The following is a 19,597-nucleotide window of genomic DNA, read 5'->3' as shown; positions in this document are numbered from 1 at the left end:
GGACACTAATGGCTTACCTACACTGAGGCCAGCCCTGGACAGGCACTGCGTGAAACACCTCACGGGCACGATTTCACTTAATCGCCACTGTGGCTCTAGGAAGGGGACACCACTATGATGATCACCTCACAGACGAGGAGGTCAAGGTTCAGAAAGGTGAAGTCATTTGCCCAAAATCACCAAGTAGAAGAGAGGGAATTTGAACCCATGTTGAATGGGTCAAGAATAAGTCTGGTTGGAGGTGATGGGGTGTCTGGGTCACCTGGGCTCCACTCACCCACTCCCGCCTCCCAGGGGGCCTCTGAGGGGTGGCCTTGGCCCCGGGGTGACCAGGACACCCTGAGGCCCTTGCCCTCGGGCAGAAGCAGGAAGAGCTCACTTGGAAGATGACAAGGCTCAGGGTAAAGAGCCCGGGGGCTCAGATGCGAGGCGATATTGACGGGGTGGGGTCCTCTGGGAAAGGAAGCCGAGGTCAGAGGCAGAGCTGAATTTGGCCTCAGACCTCCCACCCCTCATGCCCCCCTCTGCCTGCAGGCAAGGACAGCCCCCTGGGCCACCTTGTCAGCCACACCAGTCCCGGTTTCTGGCACTGGCTGGCAGGAGGCACTGGGGACACAGCCCACCAGTCTGAGCCCTGACAGGAACTAATGAGCAGGTTGAAATGGGTTTAGTTTAACAACCACAGGTTTAAACTCAGTGATTGGCTCAACACACAGAGATTAAGGGATTCCAGCTAAACCCCCTTTCAAGTGACTCCAGGGAACGACACCTTTGCTAGTAAGAAGGGAACAAGAAGCTGCTGGGCAGCTCAAGTCCACACTGAGAGCCAGACGTCCCAGGCGGTGAGCGGAGCAGCCGCTCAGCGGGCACCAGTGGAAGCAGTGGGCATCTGGTCCTTGCCCTCCCAGCCAGGGCAGTGAGTTTTAGAGGGAGGCTGTTAGGGGCTCTCCCTGGCTGCTGCAGTGTGTGGCCCCATCACAGGAGAAAAGGCTCCGAGGTCCCAGCAGCCGCAGTCCCCCTGCGGCTGAGTGAGAGTTCTATGCAGTTTCAGATCTCCTTCCCACAAGCCAGTCCCTTCCGCCTCCAGGAGAGCTCTGGCTGGGCAGCTCTGTGGCTCCTTCTATCAGGGACTGTCCGCAGTGGGCTGTGTCCCCAGCGCCTCCCACCTGCCAGTGCCAGAAGCCGGGACCGAGGTGGAGCTGATCATCAGGGTGGGCAGGATGGATGGGCGCCATCCTCCTCCATGTCAAAGAGGTCTCCCTGATGTCTAGCCAACCATAAAGGGCCTCAAGGCCCTTTGACATGGACAGTGAGGTCTCTCATAAAATTCTGCCTGAGTCCCGGGCCCCTTCAGGGCAGAAGTGCTTTGAAGTGACACTTACTTCTTTGGTCACTAGATGGTCTCCTCAAGCAGCTCCAGCCTGCAGGGTTTGCTTTAATAGGACAGTGTCAACTTAGGCGCCCAGGCCCCTTTGAAGTGTGTGGAATTAGGTCTTGGTGGTGTGGCTTCTGAACTGGAAGAAGGATGGGGACAGGGTTTCCCTGCTGGAGGCTGCCGACACCCGCCAGGTCATCCAACCTCGGCCAGTGAGTCATCGCTCCACAAGGTGGCGCTGTTGAGCCCCTGCTCCCTGTGTTTCACTGCACGACACCCACAGGTAGACCAGCCCTCAGGACTCGGAGACCAGGTGGCACACGGGAAATAATGACCCAGTGATTTATCTCAGACCTGAGGAGCGCAGTCTTTGTAAAAGCAGTGGAGGGGAAAAAATGAGAGCTCAGCTGGGAGGGGGCCCTGAAGAGGGAAGGCGAGAGAGGACCACGAGGGAGAGGTCCGATGTACTCAAGGGTAAGGGACTGCCCACTGAGGCCCGGGGACCGGACTGGGCAGGGAGCGGCGGGGGCTGCGGCTCAGAGAGGAGGACTGGCTGGCACAGGCTGCTGTCTCTGGGGACGCTGGTTCCCCTGACTGCTGAATCATCAGCCCCAAGGGTGGCTTCTCGCGGGCCCTGCCACACCTGCCCCAGCACTGCGCCTGCTCTCTGTGGGCACTGCTGTCCCCTCTGCACCGTGATGACTGGCACGGGGAAGAGACATCATCTCCTGCATCAGTGAGAAAACCCACATGTCTGAGGACCTGGTTCCCAAAGATCTCCTGGCCTTAAAGTCTCGTTTCAAGATGTCAGCGTGGCAGTGGGATCGAGTGCATGTGGCCGATGTCCTTGGGGCCACCCAGGGCTGGAGGCACTGTGATGGCTCTTCGGGACCACCCCACTCCTCAGTAGCTATCAATACTCCTGAAGTCAGCGCCCGGTGTCACCCTCAGCCGTTCTACAAACACACATCCTCTGCTTGTTCAGACTCAGGACCCCAGATGCAGCAGTGGGAGGATATGGCAGAGGGCTGTCCTGGGAGACCCCTCAGGGCCCAGCTGGTTCAACCTACCCGGGCACAGACGGGTAATGGACAGAAAAGACCAAGAAGGGACAGGACCCCTTCACAGTCACACAGCTGGCCCAAAGTGGAGCCAAGATCAACCCCCGAAGGGCTACATGGCAGGCCTCAGCCGGGTGGCGGTTTCGCGCTGCATGGGCTCCACCAGCTGTCCTGAGCCAGCTTCAGGGGAAGGACATAGCTGGCCACACTGGCCCTACTCACACCAGCTTGTCCCCATCTCACAGACGGGGACATGCACACACGGCGACCTCGGCCTTGGTGCCTCTCCCACCCGGCCCTCCTCTCCACCCCACCTCCCTGCCTGGTTCCAAGGATTCCCCTCTCTCGCTGCACCGCTCAGTGGGCCCCTCATGGGTCTCTGTACCTCCTCTAGCACTGACACGATGGCCCCCAAGAGAGTTTCTCTGGCACCGCACAGCACATGCCTCCGTGGGCCCGGCCCCTCCCACCCTTCTCCACCTGCCCCGCTCCTGCCCTCTGCTGGCTGCTGCTCTCACTGCATGCTCGCTGTCTCTGGACGGGCCCGGCATGGCAGCCCCTGGGCCTTTGCTTGTTCTCTTGGAAGGAGCCCTTCCCGTCTTATCATTGCACGTCCAAAGCCCACCCAGTCTTCAGGACCCACTTCCAATACCACCTCATCCAAGATGCTTCTCTGAGCAGGCGGGGCCTCCCACCCAACGCCACCTCCCGGGACTGCCCTCAGCATGACCACTGCCGTTTCCTGAGCACCTACTGTGTGTTAAATCCTAGGAGCGTGATATAGGTTATCTTTTTTTTTATTATTATCATCTCCATTTTACAGATGCAGAGCAGGCTCAGGAAAGTTAAGCCGTGCCCAAGGTCACACAGCTAGGATGGGAATGAAGATGGGATTCAAACCCAGGCAATCTGGTCAGAGCCTTCTCCCCAAACATCCTCACGTCCTCTAAGAATGCCACCGTCCTTCTCAGATAGCGTGAGGAGGAAGTGACTTTAGCCTTGAGGAGCAAGGTCTCCTTGGAGGCCCCCAGGGGCTGAAGAATGAGGTTCAGTGGACTCTGCCTGTTTTGGCAAATGCTATTTGTATAGTGTGGTCACCCCACCCCACCCCCGCCCGGCTAATGGCCAACATATGCTTTGCTTCAATATATGAAAACATCCCAATGAGGGGCTCTGCGTTCATTAGCAGTGGTTCCATCAGTGAACAAAAGGTCAGCCCAGGAGAATGTCCTCTCTATCTCCAGACGCAAGCACTTAGGGCTTAATGATGTGTGTATTTTCATATGTGGGCAGCTGACATTCCCCATGTAAACTATTTGCAATTTCCCAGCATGGATGGACTCGGCTCTCAGGAACAGCTGAGCAGGGGAGAGGCAGGACAGTAGAAGAAAGAGACTCCAGGGTTTCCCCTACTTTCCAAACATGGGGCTGCCTAGGGTTTGCCCATCCTGCCCATACCAGGGTAGGGACAGCAGTCTCTTGGTGGAGGGCACTCCTATCTCTCCTCTAGGACAAGAGTGGGGGAGGGGCGCCCCCACAGCCACACCCCTGCCGCCCACTGACCCTGCACCTGGCGACTTGTGTCAGCGGTGCTAAGCTGTGCCCACAGAGCCCCCAGGGTGTGGCCGTGGGCGAGGACAGAGTGGGAATCAGGCTCTGGCCGTAGGGCCTGGGAGAGGGGCCGGCCTCTCAGTCAATGCCCCTTGACCTGAGTTTTCCCACAACTTTACACTTCTGTTGCTCCCCAGAACACTGTTGTACGGTGGGGCCCGTTCCAGGGTCACAGATGTGGAGACTGAGCCCCAGCAAGCTCTCTGAAGGGCAGGAGCGTTGCTCACTCCTGTCTCATCAGGGTCCAGCACACCCCTGGACGTCAGCCAGTGTTCCCTGTATGAGCTCAGGACAGAAGCAAACGGTGGACCTGACATCCCAATCCAGGCTGGCCTGGCTCCCCGCCCTGGGATCTCTCCGCTCCGCTCTGCCGCAATGAACTGCTGGCACTCCCGGCACATAGTAGGTGTTCGATCTATCTGTGGAGTAAGTGTGCGTGCACAGGCACATCCACAGTGGCAGAGAGGGAGGTGGAGAGCCACAGAGGATCTGTCCATTGGAAGCACCTGCGTAAGGTCATCTGGTCTACCCCCTGCCTTCGTGACTACTGGGCCAGAGATCTTTAGGGTTTTCTTAGTTACAACTGCTTGGAGTACCTGTCTCAGGTAGAAACGGTGAGCTGGAGGCTTGGGGGTGGCCAGCTGGCGGAGAACCGGGGATTAGCCAGGGGCTCCTTGGCCCAGACACGCCGTGTCTCTCTCACAACCTCATTTGATCACCCCCACCACCACATTCCTCTTTTGTTCGAGCAACTGGATTAGGTGTCTACCACTTGATGCCAAGAACGCAGATGAATTCACCATCTGTCAAGTCAGAAGTTGGGCCAGGTGGCTAGGAGGACCCTCCAAATGCTCCCCACGCCACAGAGGGCTTCCTCTGTCCTCGGGTCTCGCTCCCCACCCTCGAGTTGGCTGATTCCGAGTTCCGTGAACTAACTCTGCCCGGCTCCCCCGACTGCGGGCACGGAACCGGAACCGGAACCGGGTGGAGGAAGCAGGCCCGTCGGGAGGGGCGGAGGGGAAGGGCACGGAACCGGGTGGAGGAAGCAGGCCCGTCGGGAGGGGCGGAGGGGAAGGGCACGGAACCGGGGGGAGGAAGCAGGCCCGTCGGGAGGGGCGGAGGGGAAGGGCACGGAACCGGGGGGAGGAAGCAGGCCCGTCGGGAGGGGCGGAGGGGAAGGGCACGGAACCGGGGGGGGGGGGGGGGGGGGGGGGAGGAAGCAGGCCCGTCGGGAGGGGCAGAGGGGAAGGGCACGGAACCGGGGGGGGGGGGGGGGGAAGCAGGCCCGTCGGGAGGGGCGGAGGGGAAGGGCACGGAACCGGGGGGGGGGGGAAGCAGGCCCGTCGGGAGGGGCAGAGGGGAAGGGCACGGAACCGGGGGGGGGGGGGGGGGGGGAGGAAGCAGGCCCGTCGGGAGGGGCGGAGGGGAAGGGCACGGAACCGGAACCGGGTGGAGGAAGCAGGCCCGTCGGGAGGGGCGGAGGGGAAGGGCACGGAACCGGAACCGGGTGGAGGAAGCAGGCCCGTTGGGAGGGGCGGAGGGGAAGTGCTCTGAGCCTAAATCCTGGCTGGAAACAAAACCTGTTTGTACAATCACAACCTCAAGACAAAGGAGAGTTTACCGAATGGCAGCCTCGGACAGAGGGTTTCCTCACCAGAGGGTTGATTTAAGGTCTGCCTGACAGGAAGAAAAAGCGCCATTCTTCCACCTTTTTAATCAAAACCTTCAGTGCCGTGCGGAGCAGCTGTGGCATGCACCGTGTCTGTCTGGGGCAGCTCCCCTGTCTCCATGGCCGGGCAGCAGACACGAGCCCCAAACAAGAACCAAAGGGAAAAGGCAGGGTTTTGTTTTCTTGGTCACTGGTCACTGGGGAAAAATAAATCGGCCCAGCCAAATGCTCACGAGTGATGTGTCATGGGGCCACTGTGCCCGCCACTCAGAGCCTGACATCTGTATCTTGTAGCTCTCGACCAGACACCCCCAACTCCTACCCGAGCATCTGCGTGGTCAGCCCGATGGGCGGACCCCACGGCCAAGCACCGTATCAGATGCGGCCCCACTCGGTGGGGACACATGGCTGGACAGGCAACTGGTGACCGCAGGTCCTTGGGGTAGAAGCCAGAAAAATTACAAGTCTTCTCCTCCGGAAGCCGCTGTGCCTTTTTAAGTTCTAAGGGAAGGTGATGCTCACCGCTTCCCATCAGGGTGGGCATCGTCCCAGCAGAAGCACTTGGCCCTGAAGCAGAGGAAGCCCGACGCTTGGGGCCCTCTCCCTGCGGACCCGGGACCCAGAGCGCTCTAGGTGGCCAGAGAGCCACGTTTCCCCGAGAGCGTTTCCGCACAAGCGCTCCCGGTACACAGACCTCACAGGGAAAGGACCTGAATCTCCCCGGCTCCCGTCACTTGGTGATTTCTTTGCCCAGTCTCAGGAAATACTTGTGGACCTAAAGTTCTGTTCTTTTGAAAGAGGACACTCCCCAAGTTACTTAAGCTTCAGCCCCCACAAAACCTGGTTCTTCCCTTGTCTCCAACAGCACCCAGTCTCCCAAGGGGCCTTTTCCAGAAGGACACCCAGGTGCCCCCTCCTGTCCACTGGCCATCGCCTTTAGGAAGATGGAGGCTGACCTACACCTTTACCTTCCTGGGATGAATAGCCGAAGACCACAGTCCGAGGGGCCTGTGAGGCTTGCGGGGGCTTCTCATGGTTGGGGGAGCAGGCAAGGAAGGCCAGCACCCTGACACTGTGTTGGGAGGCAGCCCTGAGGCCTCTGTATGGCCCACAATTCCATTACAGACAGGATACACCCAACCACCTGCGACCTCCTTAGCTCTTCAGGCAACAACCTCTTGTCCCAATTTGGGGGTGACCCTGGGGAGAGCTGGTTATCCTGCCAGGCCAGGAAGACACCACAAGGGTTGGGAGTGTCTCTGCCAGCGGCCCTGCAGGTGGCGCTACTGCTGCCGCCCATCAGAAAGCACGGAGCCGGCGGCGTCTCCAGCCGGGGTCAGGCGATCCGGTCTGCCAGCCATGCCGGTTCCTGGGGTGCCCCGTCTGTGCGCCGGTCATGAGCGCCACCCCCAGGACCTCATGGACCAACTCACTTGGCCGAGGGTGAGAGGGGTTCAGGCTGATGAGGACCCAGGAGGACCCTTCCCTCCTTCAACTCCTGGCATTTGCGCACTGGGAAGTAACCTGAGAAGACCTATGAAGAACTGATACTTCTCTGGACAAATTTAAGACGGCAGGGTTTCAGATGGCTTTGAGGACCCCCCCCACACACAGCAGACTCACAGAGATCACGGGGGGGGGGGGCATGAGGCCAGGAGGTGCTGAGTTGAGGGGCTTCCAGTGCTTTCCCATGGTGTCCCCTGCTCACTGGCCACCTTAGGTCACAAGGTGTCACATTCCCTAAGTCAGTCAAGTGGAGAACACAGCCCTGGAGAAATAACCAAAACCCTTCAAGAAGGAAAAGCGGTTTGGGGCTTGAAAGATTCTGACCCGTGTTTCCTTTGCTGCTCAAGTGGTTTTGCAGAAATCGGGATGAAGGACTTTTAGAAGTCAGGAAGGGAGAGGACATTTTCGAGCCCTGGCAGAATCCAACCAGGGCCCCCGAGGTCTGGGCAACTTTAATGAGAAAGAACAGAAAACACACAGGCAGCCCTGACCCAGACCTTGGCTGTTTACGTCAAAAGCAAAAACGATAATTAGCAAACCGAAACGTGCCTGGAGAGGGAGGGAGTGGGGGCCAGCTGGGCTCTGTCAATGCGATAATCCCTGGTCACGACCCGCGGGCTGAAGTGTGCGACAGGAGGTGACACGCTGTTTGTGCAGGCGGGGAGCCGCTCTCGGGACGGATGTGGGCTGTTTCTGGCAAGTGGCTCGAGTGCAGCCAGCTTTGCTCTGGGTCAGTGCGGCCACATGCAGGGCGCTCTCACGTGGCACTTGGGCCGAAGGGCTGGGGTGCGGGGATGCTCACAGCGGCGGGAGTGGTCCCTCATTCCTCGCGCGTGAAAGGCAAGAGTGCGGTGAGCCAACTTTCCATCTCCCAGAACACCCTCCCATTCCACGGCATCCAAAACGTCTTCCCTTTGAAACTGTGTTGGAAATATCTTGGCCTTGAGAGATTTTTTTCTCTGGTGAGGATTTCATTCCATGGGGCTTGGGAGTGAAGGAAGGGCAGGCATCTCCTAAAAGCCAGGAAATTCAACCCCCCACCATGATGGCCTTTCTCTGCCCAAGGCCCACCTGTCAGGCCACAGAGTGAGTCGGCCCAGCAGAGGCACCAGGGACCAGTCACTGCCTGCCCAGGGCACAGCTGGGGGCCGAGGAGCGTCCTCAGGAAGCCCGCGGCCCACCACTCCAAGGAGAGGGGGTCTGGGCAGGAACACTATCCACTCCCAGGATGGGACGGGGGCGGAGCAGAGCTGGCTCCACCGGCATCAAAGGAACGCCCAGTTTTCTGACCTGGAAGGTCACGAGAAAGGAAACGGGACCCAGACGGGCACGCTCAGCCTGCTGTGAGGAGCCCCAGCTGGCACGCAGTCTCCAGAACGACGTCAGGAGGAGCTGGAAAAAAAATCAGGCTTCGGGCAAAGAGAATCTGTTTTCCAGGAAAGGTTGGGGGGGGGGGAGGATGTCTCTTTGAAGGACAATGACACAGTCGCTTAAAGGGCTGCGTAGGAAGACCGGGACACGAGAAAACGCTAAGCACGCAGTGCAGAGTGGGAGCTGACGCCCAGGTTCAGGGCCAGCAGCTGGGCAGGGGCAGGAGGGACTGCCTGGCACGCACACCCTCAGTCCAGCCCGCCTGTCCTCCTGGGCCCACTCGTCCGTGAAGCGCCTGGGAGGCTGATCTGGGGGCAATTTTGTCTCTAACTTTTGAGAAGACAGCACAGTGTTTGCCACAGGGAGAGATCTGCTCCTGGGACTCCAGGGTTTGTCATTATTAGCAATGGTTAGAGTGGGAGGGGCCTCCCAGACGGCCTCTGGCCAACCTCCCTCCTCACTGCACCCATGGGAAGGCCATGGCCCGGGTGTGAGGACAGAGTTGGCTGGGGTTCGGCTCCCTGCCCTGGTCCTAGCTGGGTGGGCCTGGGCAATTACCTTACCTCTCCGAGTCCCCTTTTCTCATCATCTCAGCTGGTTGTTAGGAGATTTGAGTTAAGCATGGAACATGAAGCTCCAGGCACATAGTAGTTGCTCAATAAATGCTACTTCTCTTCTGTCTTGCTCCAGGACAGCTTGTGAGCCCAAGTGTGGCTTTATTTGTTTTGACTTCCTCTCTTGGATACTCCCAAAAATGGAAGAGAAAAGGCCAGCCTCTGCCTGCTTGCCCCTGCCCTTGAGAAAACTCCAGGAAGTCCGCCCCTTTCTCAAGGTTTCAGGCCTCTTCCCACCCTGCAAGCTTCTTGTAGTGCTGTGGCTGGAACTGGGCAGAGTCAAGGTGCACAGCCAGCTGCTTTCCCAGCCCGGCTCGGGGGGCTCAAGCAAAGGTGGGCTCCAAGCTCACCGGATTCAGTGACAACAGGAAGGAAATGCTGTCATGGGTGCTGGGAGACAGACAACGACCAAGCCATCTTAGCAGAGGTGGAAAGTGGGTCCAGGGCCAGTGGCTGGAAGCCCAAACCCCACGGAGGATGGGGCAGGCACTTGGCACAGCGGGGCTGGCCTGAGCCCCCCATGTTCTGTGCCTTGGGTCTCCTTGGAGACCAAGGCTTGGTCAGCAACCCTAAGGTCGCAGAGCCCAGAAAGGGAGATCGCGGAGACAAGCCTGACTCCTAGTCCAGTGCTCTTGGCTCCAGGTGGCAGACTTCCAACAAGTCAGCATTTCTAGAGTGCCTCATAGCTGGGAAGTAGGTAGTTACCCCAGCATTGCCCAAAGATGATGAGGTGGTCTTTGGAGGTTTGGGACACAAATCAATAATATTGACTCACTCAGTAAAAAAGGTAACCCCTTTGAAATCCTCAAGCCTCCCAGCCTCAAGAAAAAAGGCCCAGCGTGGTGCCGCCATCTTGCCAACCTCCCTTAATCAAAGAAAAGAGGCTTCAGGCTCAGAGCCTTAAGTGAGCCAAAGGGTATTTAGTTAGAGTTCAATATCAATTATTTGTCATCTTTATGTATGACAAGTCAATACTGGTTTTCCGGATATATTCCTGACACAAAGTTTCCTTTTCAAGCTCATTTTATTTTCAGTTAAAAGATAGGTGGGTGTAAAGAAAAACGTTATATAAATAATTATAAGGGTGGCGTGCAGTTAGAGCAAAACCTGTGAAAGTGCTCTGAGGATGAGGGCAGCTGTGAGCCTTGTGCACGTCATTGTTATCACCACCACACTCGGATGGGCAAACTGAGGCTCCACAGATGCACGGCCCGGAAGTGGCAGAACCGGGGTTCCCTGTGAAGCTAGGGACAAGGACTGGAGCTGCTGACTGCCCCAGAGGCCGGAAATGTCCCCCGCCGAGAGGCAGCCTTCTCGGGCTGGCTCAGACCCCCACGCTGCTGCCTGGCTGAGGAGGGGGACACCCCAGTGAAGTGACATTGTGAGCCAGGAGTCCAAAGAAAGGGGATCTTAGAGCAATTATTATTTCCTTTCATTCCAGCTCTTTACTTTTTAAGCACTACGAATAGAGTGCTTTTGTGCAGGAACTCGGGCTGATGGGTAATTTCCCCCTTAACAAGAACAAACTTCCCTGCTTTACCCTATCATTGTTATAGAAACAGAGAGGCGTGCGGCTGTGGAGGGCCCAGAGAACATCCTGCCCGCGGACCCCCAGCAAGGAAAGCCCTCTAAGGGCCGCCTGCCTGGGACATTCCCAGTGTCCCACAGGGCACCTGGGCTCCACGTCAGGAGCCTGACCCAACACACCTGTCCGCCTCATTGTCAGAAGCAGCCTTCGCAGGCCCTTTCAGCGGTGCCCTCCACCAGGCCTGAGCGTCCCCCGGACCCCACTGGTGCCCCCTGCCAGGCCATAGTGATTGGGGTGGCGCAGCTCAAAACCGGTGACCCAGCACGGTCACTCACGGGCCTGATTAAAATGAACCACAGCAAGGTGCCCTATGGACACCGCTGCCAACGCAGGGTCCTCCAGGGTTCCCCTCAAATTGGCCCCCACTGTTCTAAACTGGCCGCTTCTCCCCCTTGCCTCAGCTGCCTGATCTGTAAAATGGGTACACTGATACCCATCTCAGGGAGCTGCCGGGAAGACCCAAGAACAGGTGCGTAAGATGCCACTGCAGTGCTGGACACAGAGGGCCTCAAGAACACTGTCACGCCAACAGGGAGAAGGGCTGGAATATTCCTGAAGGATCAGGTCTGGCCCTACTATTTCTTTGGTTCTCCAGAGGAAGACAGATTCATGGGCCTACTGTGCACTGTGATGTGTTTACTGTGTCCCCATATACTCCCTGCCCCCCCCCAATCTGAGGCCTTATCGCAAGGACAGATAAGACAAAGTAAAAACAAGTAATTTAAAAACAAGTCACAAAAATGAATCTGAATTTCATAAAAATATGAAATCCTTATGCTTCAAAGGACACCACCAAGAAAGTAAAAAGCCCACAGAATGGGAGAAAATATCTGCAAATCATGTATCTGGAACATACAAAGAACTCTTAAAATTGAACATTAAGAAGATAAACAGTCCAATTAAAAAGCAGGCGAAGGATTTAAATGGACATTTCTCCAAAGAAGATATACAAATGGCCTATAAGCACACGAAAAGCTGCTCAGCATCATTTGTCATTAGGGAAATGCAAATTAAAACCACAAGGAGATACCACTTCACACCCACTAGGGCTAGGACGGATAAAATAGAAAAGACAGAGAATACCCAGTGAGGAGGCTGTAGAGAGAGTGGACCCTTCAAATACTATTGGGGGGGGGTCTAAAAGGCACAGCCACTTTGAAAACAGTCTGGCACGTCCCCACATGATTAAACATCAAACTACCAGCCTGATCAGGCAGTGGCGCAGTGGATAGAGCGTCGGACTGGGATGCAGAGGACCCAGGTTCGAGACCCCGAGGTTGCCAGCTTGATCGCGGGCTCATCTGGTTTGAGCAAAGCTCACCAGCTTGGACCCAAAGTCACTGGCTTGAGCAAGGGGTTACTCGGTCTGCGGAAGGCCTGCAGTCAAGGCACGTATGAGAAAGCAATCAATGAACAATTAAGGTGTCGCAAAAAAACCTGATGATTGATGCTTCTCATCTCTCTCCATTCCTGTCTGTCTGTCCCTATCTATCCCTCTCTCTAACTCTCTGTCTTTGAAAAAAAATAAAATAAACATCAAGCTACCAGATGACCTTCAATTCTACTCCCAAGTATACACCCAAAAGAAATGAAAACGCGTCCATCCAAACACCTGCACGGGAATGTTCATCGCAGCGTTCTTCTTGACAGCTAAGAAGGGGAGACGACCCAAGTACCCGTCAGTGGATGAGAAGATAAGCACAGTGTGGTGTGTCCACACGACGCGGTGTTACCCAGCCATAGAAAGGAGTGGCATGCTGATGCATGCGACGGCACAGATGGACCCCGAGAGCCCTGAAGACACGCCAGGTGAGAGAAGGCGGTCCCAGAAGCGCACACATTGTACAATTCTGTTTCTATGACATGCCCAGCCCACAGAAAAGAGAGAGTACGTTAGTGGTGGCCGGGGGTGGGGAGGAGAGGGGATGGGGAGTGGCCACTCATGGGGACAGAGCTTCTAGGGACAGGGGGAGATAAAACCTCCTGGGGTCAGACAATGGTGATGCTGTACAACTCTGCACATCTCACAAACCACTGAACTGTGTACTTTAAAAGGGTGAGTTCTATAGTATGTGAGTTATATTCCTGTAAAGCTAGTAATTTTAAAAATGAGGTCGGTCGTGGGGAATAATCACGGTATAGAATACTGTTTTCAGGGTCACTTCTTGTTATTATCAATATTTCCCAGCTCAGAGCAAACCTGGCCTGAACACCTGTCACCCGTGTCACTTCTGATCAGCAGGCATACCTGGAAGGTGAGCTGTCTGGATCTCGACAGAGCCCAGCACACGTCTGACTCCATCGGGGGCCCTGGGCACCTTCTCTGAGCTGACAAGCCTGAGTGTTTATAGGACAAGCCGTGCCCGCGGCTACCTCACCAGCTCCAGAGACTAGCCTGCCACACAGACGGTGTGCTCAGCGTGGGGGCCGGGGGATGAGAACACAGGGAGGAGGCAATACTGCATGTGCTCCCCTGGCTGCCCCAGCCTCCCTCATGGGCCAAAGGACCGGGGGAGGAAGTGACGTGTCACTCTGGGCCAAGGCAGTTAAGGCTCATGTGTCTCCTCCGTCACCCTTCCCATCCCCCCTGGTGCAGACCATGCGAGAACATCTTCAAGATGGTGGAGCCAAAAAAGCAGCCAAGACCCCTGGTCTTCACCAGGGAGTCGGAGACCCAATCCGGTTGTGCAGGAGAAGGAAATCTCCGTCCTGTGAAGCCCCTGAGGTCTGGGTTTGTTTCTTGTGGCTGCCAGCATTAATCATCTTGACTAATGCATTGCCTTTTAATGCGTCCGGCCGCTCTGGCTAGCCCTTTGTGGCTGGGGGGCCTCCGGACCCCTCCTTGGCCTCTCACAACCCCACAGCTGGAGTTCACGTCTGAATGATTTCCTCATTCAACAGCCTGATTTTGAAAGCACAGACAAAGGAAAGGGACGTCAGATGACAGCCACCGCTGAGCGAGTGTCTAATATGTCCCAGCTCCGGGGTTCTGTGCTCACTGGTATTAATCACTCCCACCACTACCCTGCCTACTCGGCAGAGGAGTGACCTGCGACACAGAGAGGTTAAGTAACGTCCCCAAAGTCACACAGCTAAAAGAGGACAAGTCTGGCTCCCAGCCCAGGTCTACCCAGTTCTAAAACTCACCTCCTCACAGCATTGGGCTGCCTCTGTGTTATATGTCCAACAACTGTTGGCCCATTCCAAGGCCCAGCCCGGCTGCAATCTCTAACAGCCCCCAGAGCGAAGCCGGTATGTATGGGCAACTGCCGCAGGACTCTAATCAGCGTCCAAGTAGCGGACTTCGCCTCTTGGGGCAGGGTTTGAAGAGCACCATCCCACGGAGGTCGGGAATACAGTTCTGGGCTTAAGCTTTGACTTTGAGCAGGGATTTTCCAGCCAAACTCCCAGTAAACACACCAAGTCAGACACTGGGGGACACAGGCCAGCCACATGTCAGCTCCCCAGAAAGAGACACGAGGCAGGAAAGGTGAGGGCCCCCAGGAAGAAGTCCCCTCACTGCCTCAATCAAACCAGCTGGCCATGAATGAGCGCCACATGTCTCGCACTGGTCTGGGGCAGGGGACACCCAGAGACGGCAGAAGCCATCCCCTCTGCCCACTGAGCTGGTCACCTTGCTGCCTACAGCAGTGGCCCTCATCCTGTGCTCTCTGCCCTTCCTGGGCACCCGCACCCACTCCGCCATCCCCACGGCCTGGGTCCCCGCACGGCTCCTGCGGCAGGCCCCCGGATGGTCTCCTGTCTCCAGTCTCGCCCGCTCCCCTTTCTCCTCCGTGTGGTCAGAGGGATCATCCCAAACTGCGAACGGCATGCACAGCCCTAGTGCCTCGCACGGCCCCTGGGATGGTGTCCAAGTTCCCAGCATGGCGTCCCCTACCTTCCGCTCCCACAGAACTGACCTCCCCGCACCCTTCCCACGTCTATACCAGGGCTTCTCAACCTCAGCACCAGTGACACTTGGGGCCTGATCATTCTCTGTGGTGGGGCCACCCTGTGCATTGTTGGATACTCAAGAGTAACCCTGGCCCGTGTCAATTCGGTGCTAGTAGCACATCTTCCCAAATGTGTCCATCAAGAATATCGCCATGGGCCCTGGCCGGTTGGCTCAGTGGTAGAGCGTCGGCCTGGCATGCAGAAGTCCCGGGTTCGATTCCCGGCCAGGGCACACAGGAGAGGCGCCCATCTGCTTCTCCACCCCTCCCCCTCTCCTTCCTCTCTGTCTCTCTCTTCCCCTCCCGCAGCCGAGGCTCCACTGGAGCAGGGATGGCCCGGGCGCTGGGGATGGCTCCTTGGCCTCTGCCCCAGGCGCTAGAGTGGCTCTGGTCGCGGCAGAGCAACGCCCCGGAGGGGCAGAGTGTCGCCCCCTGGTGGGCAGAGCGTCGCCCCCTGGTGGGCGTGCCGGGTGGATCCCGGTCGGGTGCATGCGAGAGTCTGTCTGACTATCTCTCCCCGTTTCCGGCTTCAGAAAAATACAGAAGAAAAAAAATATATATCGCCATGCACCACCAAATAGGACATCCTGGGGGGGGGGTCCCCAGCTGAGAAAGGCCCTTCTCCTTTCCTTTCATCTGTACCTGGCTTCCTCCCCCTCCTCCTCCTCATCATTTTTAGATGTGACTCAGCCACACCACCTCCGAGAAGCCTCCCCAGCTTGCCCGCCAGGATGGTCTAGGGACAGCTTCTCACGAGCCACATGCCCTCTATTGCACAGCTCCATTACACTGCATTCGACCAACTTGTCGATATGCTGTCTCTCCCTCTGCAAGGTGGGGGCCTCAGAACCCCCCACCATACCATGGAAGCGCTGACTATGTGGACCCCAGAAACACAACTGAGCATTGCTCTCAGAACCCACCCAGGGAGAGGCGGTGGCCTCTGACCGGAGGCAGAGAGGCTCCGTGCGGCCGGAGGTGTCAGGCAGAGCGGGGACACAGAGAGAAAGACGGAGTAGGGGCCCCACATGCCAGATAGAGGGCCTTGCAGGGAACAGCCTGAATGAAACAGTGTAGTGAAGATGTCAGGACGAGATTGGGAAGTGGCCTGGCGGTAGCCCAGGATAACAATGGACAAGAGGGAACGGCAGAATTGATGTGGGAACCAGAGGAGGCCAGGTTGTGAAGACCCTTGGATGTATTCTACAGTCCAAGAAATAGTCAGAAGGATGAGAAATTTGAAAAAGAATAAAAGGTTGGGCCCTGTCCAGTTGGCTCAGTGGTAGAGCGTCAGCCTGGTGTGTGGGAGTCCTGGGTTCGATTCCCGGCCAGGGCACACAGGAGAAGCGCCCATCTGCTTCTCCACCCCTCTCCCTCTCCTTCCTCTCTGTCTCTCTCTTCCCCTCCTGCAGCCAAGGCTCCATTGGAGCAGAGTTGGCCCGGGCGCTGAGGATGGCGCTATGGCCTCTGCCTCAGGTGCTAGAATGGCTCTGGTTGCAACAGAGCAACGCCCCCTGGTGGGCAGAGCATCGCTCCCTGGTGGGCGTGCTGGGTGGATCCCGGTCGGGCGCATGCGGGAGTCTGTCTGACTGCCTCCCCGTTTCCAGCTTCAGAAAAGTACAAAAAAGAAAAAAGAATAAAAGGTTGTATGGTCATACAAGTTTGGGAAATATATATTTTGTGAATAGGTAAACAGGTTTCTTTATTGCAGGTCTTCTGAGAGCCTTTAGTATGCTCACACACCAGGCGAACCTTTACAAGGGGGAGAGGCAGCACGTGTAATTGACCACAGAGATGTTTTGTTCTCAGAGCCTCTCAAATGACCAGTGTCCTGTGGCCCACCCTTTGGCAAATGGTCCTTGGAGCAAACAGCTGAGCTGCATGTTGAGAGGGCCCACGGTAAGGACAATGTGGGCTTGGGGACAGTGGCTCTGGGGGCTGTCCCCACGAGCTCAGCCCCTTTCAGTCCCTGGCTCCCAGAACCTGGGGCGTCTGCAGGACCGAGAAGGGACATAGGCCACAGAGAGCAACCACAGGAAGGGCTGGGAAAGTAATGCAAAATTTACTGTCGGAAAACAGCCGGCCCGCGGGACCACTTCGACCCCCTCCCCCAGGCCCTGGGTGTAACATGGCGCGGGTTAGATTGTCAGCACTGAGGAGCACCTAAGGGGGTTGCTGGCAGGCTCTGAGGCTCTTGTAAAACTGTCTAAGCTGCCGGGCAGGCTGGGCCCCACCCTGCGGGAGACAGAGGCAGTACTGCGCAGGGCAGAGAGGCCTGCAGGGCCCGGGCTGGGGTCCGCGAGCAGAGAGGGAAGCAGAAGGCACCAGAGCAGCCGGGCAACCAACCACTTCACCTCGCTGAGATCAGCCCGGCCAGCAGACACACGGATGGGGTGGCAGGGGCGGTGAGGGCCGCGAGGGGGCAGAGGAGGGAAACAGCGCACCACACAGGACCCAGGGCTCTGGGGTCACCCTGCCCTGGGTTCAATGCCTGCTGTGTGACCTGGGACAGTGACAGCCCCTCCTCAGCCTCCTCGTCCTCCCACGTAAGGTGGAGCCCACAGAATCACATCACGCGGTGACAGCAAGGACTAAGTGAGACGGCGCCAACACACAGTGGGTCCACAATTCATGCTAGATGCATTGCACTGTCCAGAGGAAGCCCGAACAGGAGGGCAACCCTGAAGGGGTGGGATGGAGAGCTGGACGGGCAAAGCCAAGGGCAGTTGAGGTTCCTTTAACTGCGCCCGCAGCCGGTTCCCCTTTCCCAGGCCGCGCAGCCGCCTATGAGTGAGTGGGCTGACTCCCATCTCTGGGAGGAGGGAACCGTCACAGCGCTCTTGGCGGCTCTAGCTCCCAGCAGGTGCTTTGCCAGTGAGCTGCCGTTCCTATAGCCCTGGGGTGAAGGCACTACTGTGGGTTTAAAGCCCTCCTGTCACCTAGATGTCTTCACGAGGGGGATGCAAGCTTTCAGCAGCCCCGCTGTGGCTGGAGGAGCTGCTGCAGGTGACATGGACACTCCCGTCCTCAGTCCCACCTATCTCCTGGGCGGAAGTCCACCCGAGTGACTGCAGCACCGGCTTCAGTGCCTTCAGCCTTAGCACAATCGCCGATGGGCACAGGCCATGGGGTTAGCACCCCCGGGTGGCAGGAGGTCAGCGCCTCTGAGTCAAACTAAGTAAGGATCAACTGATTAATACTCTTAGGTGGGCCAGGGGCTACCTCTCTTCAGGGGCTCAGTGTCGCATCCTGGGAGTCACAGTCTCAGTGGCATGACCCCGCCCACCTGCCTGGAAGCTTCTCCCACCTTCTGCTCCTCATTGTTTGGTTCTGGTCTTGTGAATCACGTGCCCTTCCCTCAGTGGGGGCGTGGAGAGGACAGTCTGTGGCTGTCCAGTTTTCAGGGACCCTCTGAGATCATCTGGCCAAGCCTCACTCATTTTACCGTAAAGAACGCTGAGGCCCGGGCAGAGAAAGACTAAGGTCTCAGGGTAAGTTACAGGTGGTGCAGTTTCCTGACCTGCGTGCCTGTGTGTTGCCACCTCTGCCACACTGTGTGTGGAAGGACGGACAGCCAGGACCCTGTCACACAGGCAATGGTGACGTTAATCCACCTGCGGCCCGGGATGTGAGGAGCACCCTTCCTGGGGGCCTAGTGCCCACAGTGTCCAGGTCCTGAGTGAGAATAAAGCCAATGCTGGCCCACAGGGTGCAGGACACCCCAAAGCTGTCTGCATGCAGCTCTCATCTCAGGCCTCGAGGCCCCCGGGAGGTGGCCTGGCAGGGTGGGCCTCTTTTCAGAAAGGGGATCTGAGGCTCAGTGTGGGGACAGGACCGCATGGGTGGAAGGGGTGGGACTAGGACCCCCATGCCCAGGCCAGGCTCTCCAACGTAGATTTATCTGTCAGATTCGGGGGGAAGAAGACACAAGCTCCAGGGAACCAAGGCTGCCAGGATGCCAGGGGAGGAGGGCATGCAGGTGGCACTGCCTGTCTTCCTTCAGCCATGAGGGGGTGCCCCTGAGGAGGGGTCAGGGCAGCCCCTCACCCTCAGTATATTCAGAACCGACTTCAGAACTCTGCATTGTTAAGTGTTCAGCTGATACTGCCTCTGCCAACAGAGCTCTAGCCACTCCTCCCCCTCCCATCACTCCAAACCCTTCCCCGCCACCCCGACCCCTCCCAGCCACCCCTGCTGGCCCGGCCCGGCCCGGCCCGCCCGTCTCGGCCCTGCCCGGCGTGGGCACTCGGGGACCAAGCGCAGCCACGGGGCGTCACAGCTCTCTACCCGGCCAGGAGCAGATCTGGGGGTCCGTATTTCGGGGTCAGGCCTCCCAATCCTCCTGCTGTGTGCAGGCTTTGGGTGGCCTCTTACCTTTGGGGTGAGGTACTTGGTCATAATTTCCTTCCCTTTTTCTCCCAGTTTTTCATCTGGAGTAACTTCATATTCTGCCTGAAACAGAAGAAGGGAAAGAACAATGAGGTCTGCTCATGAGCTTCTTATAATGACAGACCTTTGAGGTCCCTGGAGAAGACACCCTAGAGGTCACCGGGCCCATCCCCTCCTCCCTACAGGGCAGGGAGCTGAGGCCCAGAGAGGGCAGGAGACCCAATGTCCCGTGCGGCCCACTCTGCCCCAGCGTGGACACGTGCTCAGGACAGCGGCTCTCTTTCCGGGCTGCACGTCAGGATCCCCCGGGGAGCAGATGCTGGTGCTTGGGCCTCCCCACCACACACCACGTCAGACCTTCTGGCGACAGAGGCCGGGCATCCAGGCAGCTGGGGTTGAGATGCCAGGAAGCTGGGACTGAGAACCACCAACAGAGATAAATCAAAGGAAGTCACTGGAA

General features: G+C 57.6%; 1 protein-coding gene across 1 annotated transcript in view; it reads right to left on the bottom strand.

Moving 5' to 3' along the window:
* The window catches only part of GRK5 (G protein-coupled receptor kinase 5), a 208,045-nt gene that overhangs the window by 28,024 nt on the left and 160,424 nt on the right, over positions 1-19,597 (bottom strand). The window contains exon 4 of the mRNA XM_066238796.1: positions 19,123-19,200. Within this exon, the coding sequence (XP_066094893.1) occupies positions 19,123-19,200 (78 nt within the window). The remainder of the gene's footprint in view (positions 1-19,122; positions 19,201-19,597) is intronic.

This window comes from Saccopteryx bilineata, chromosome 7, assembly GCF_036850765.1.
Source record: "Saccopteryx bilineata isolate mSacBil1 chromosome 7, mSacBil1_pri_phased_curated, whole genome shotgun sequence".
NCBI lineage: Eukaryota > Metazoa > Chordata > Mammalia > Chiroptera > Emballonuridae > Saccopteryx > Saccopteryx bilineata.
The sequence above is the reverse complement of the archived record's forward strand: the minus strand, read 5'-3'. Positions and strand labels throughout refer to the sequence as shown.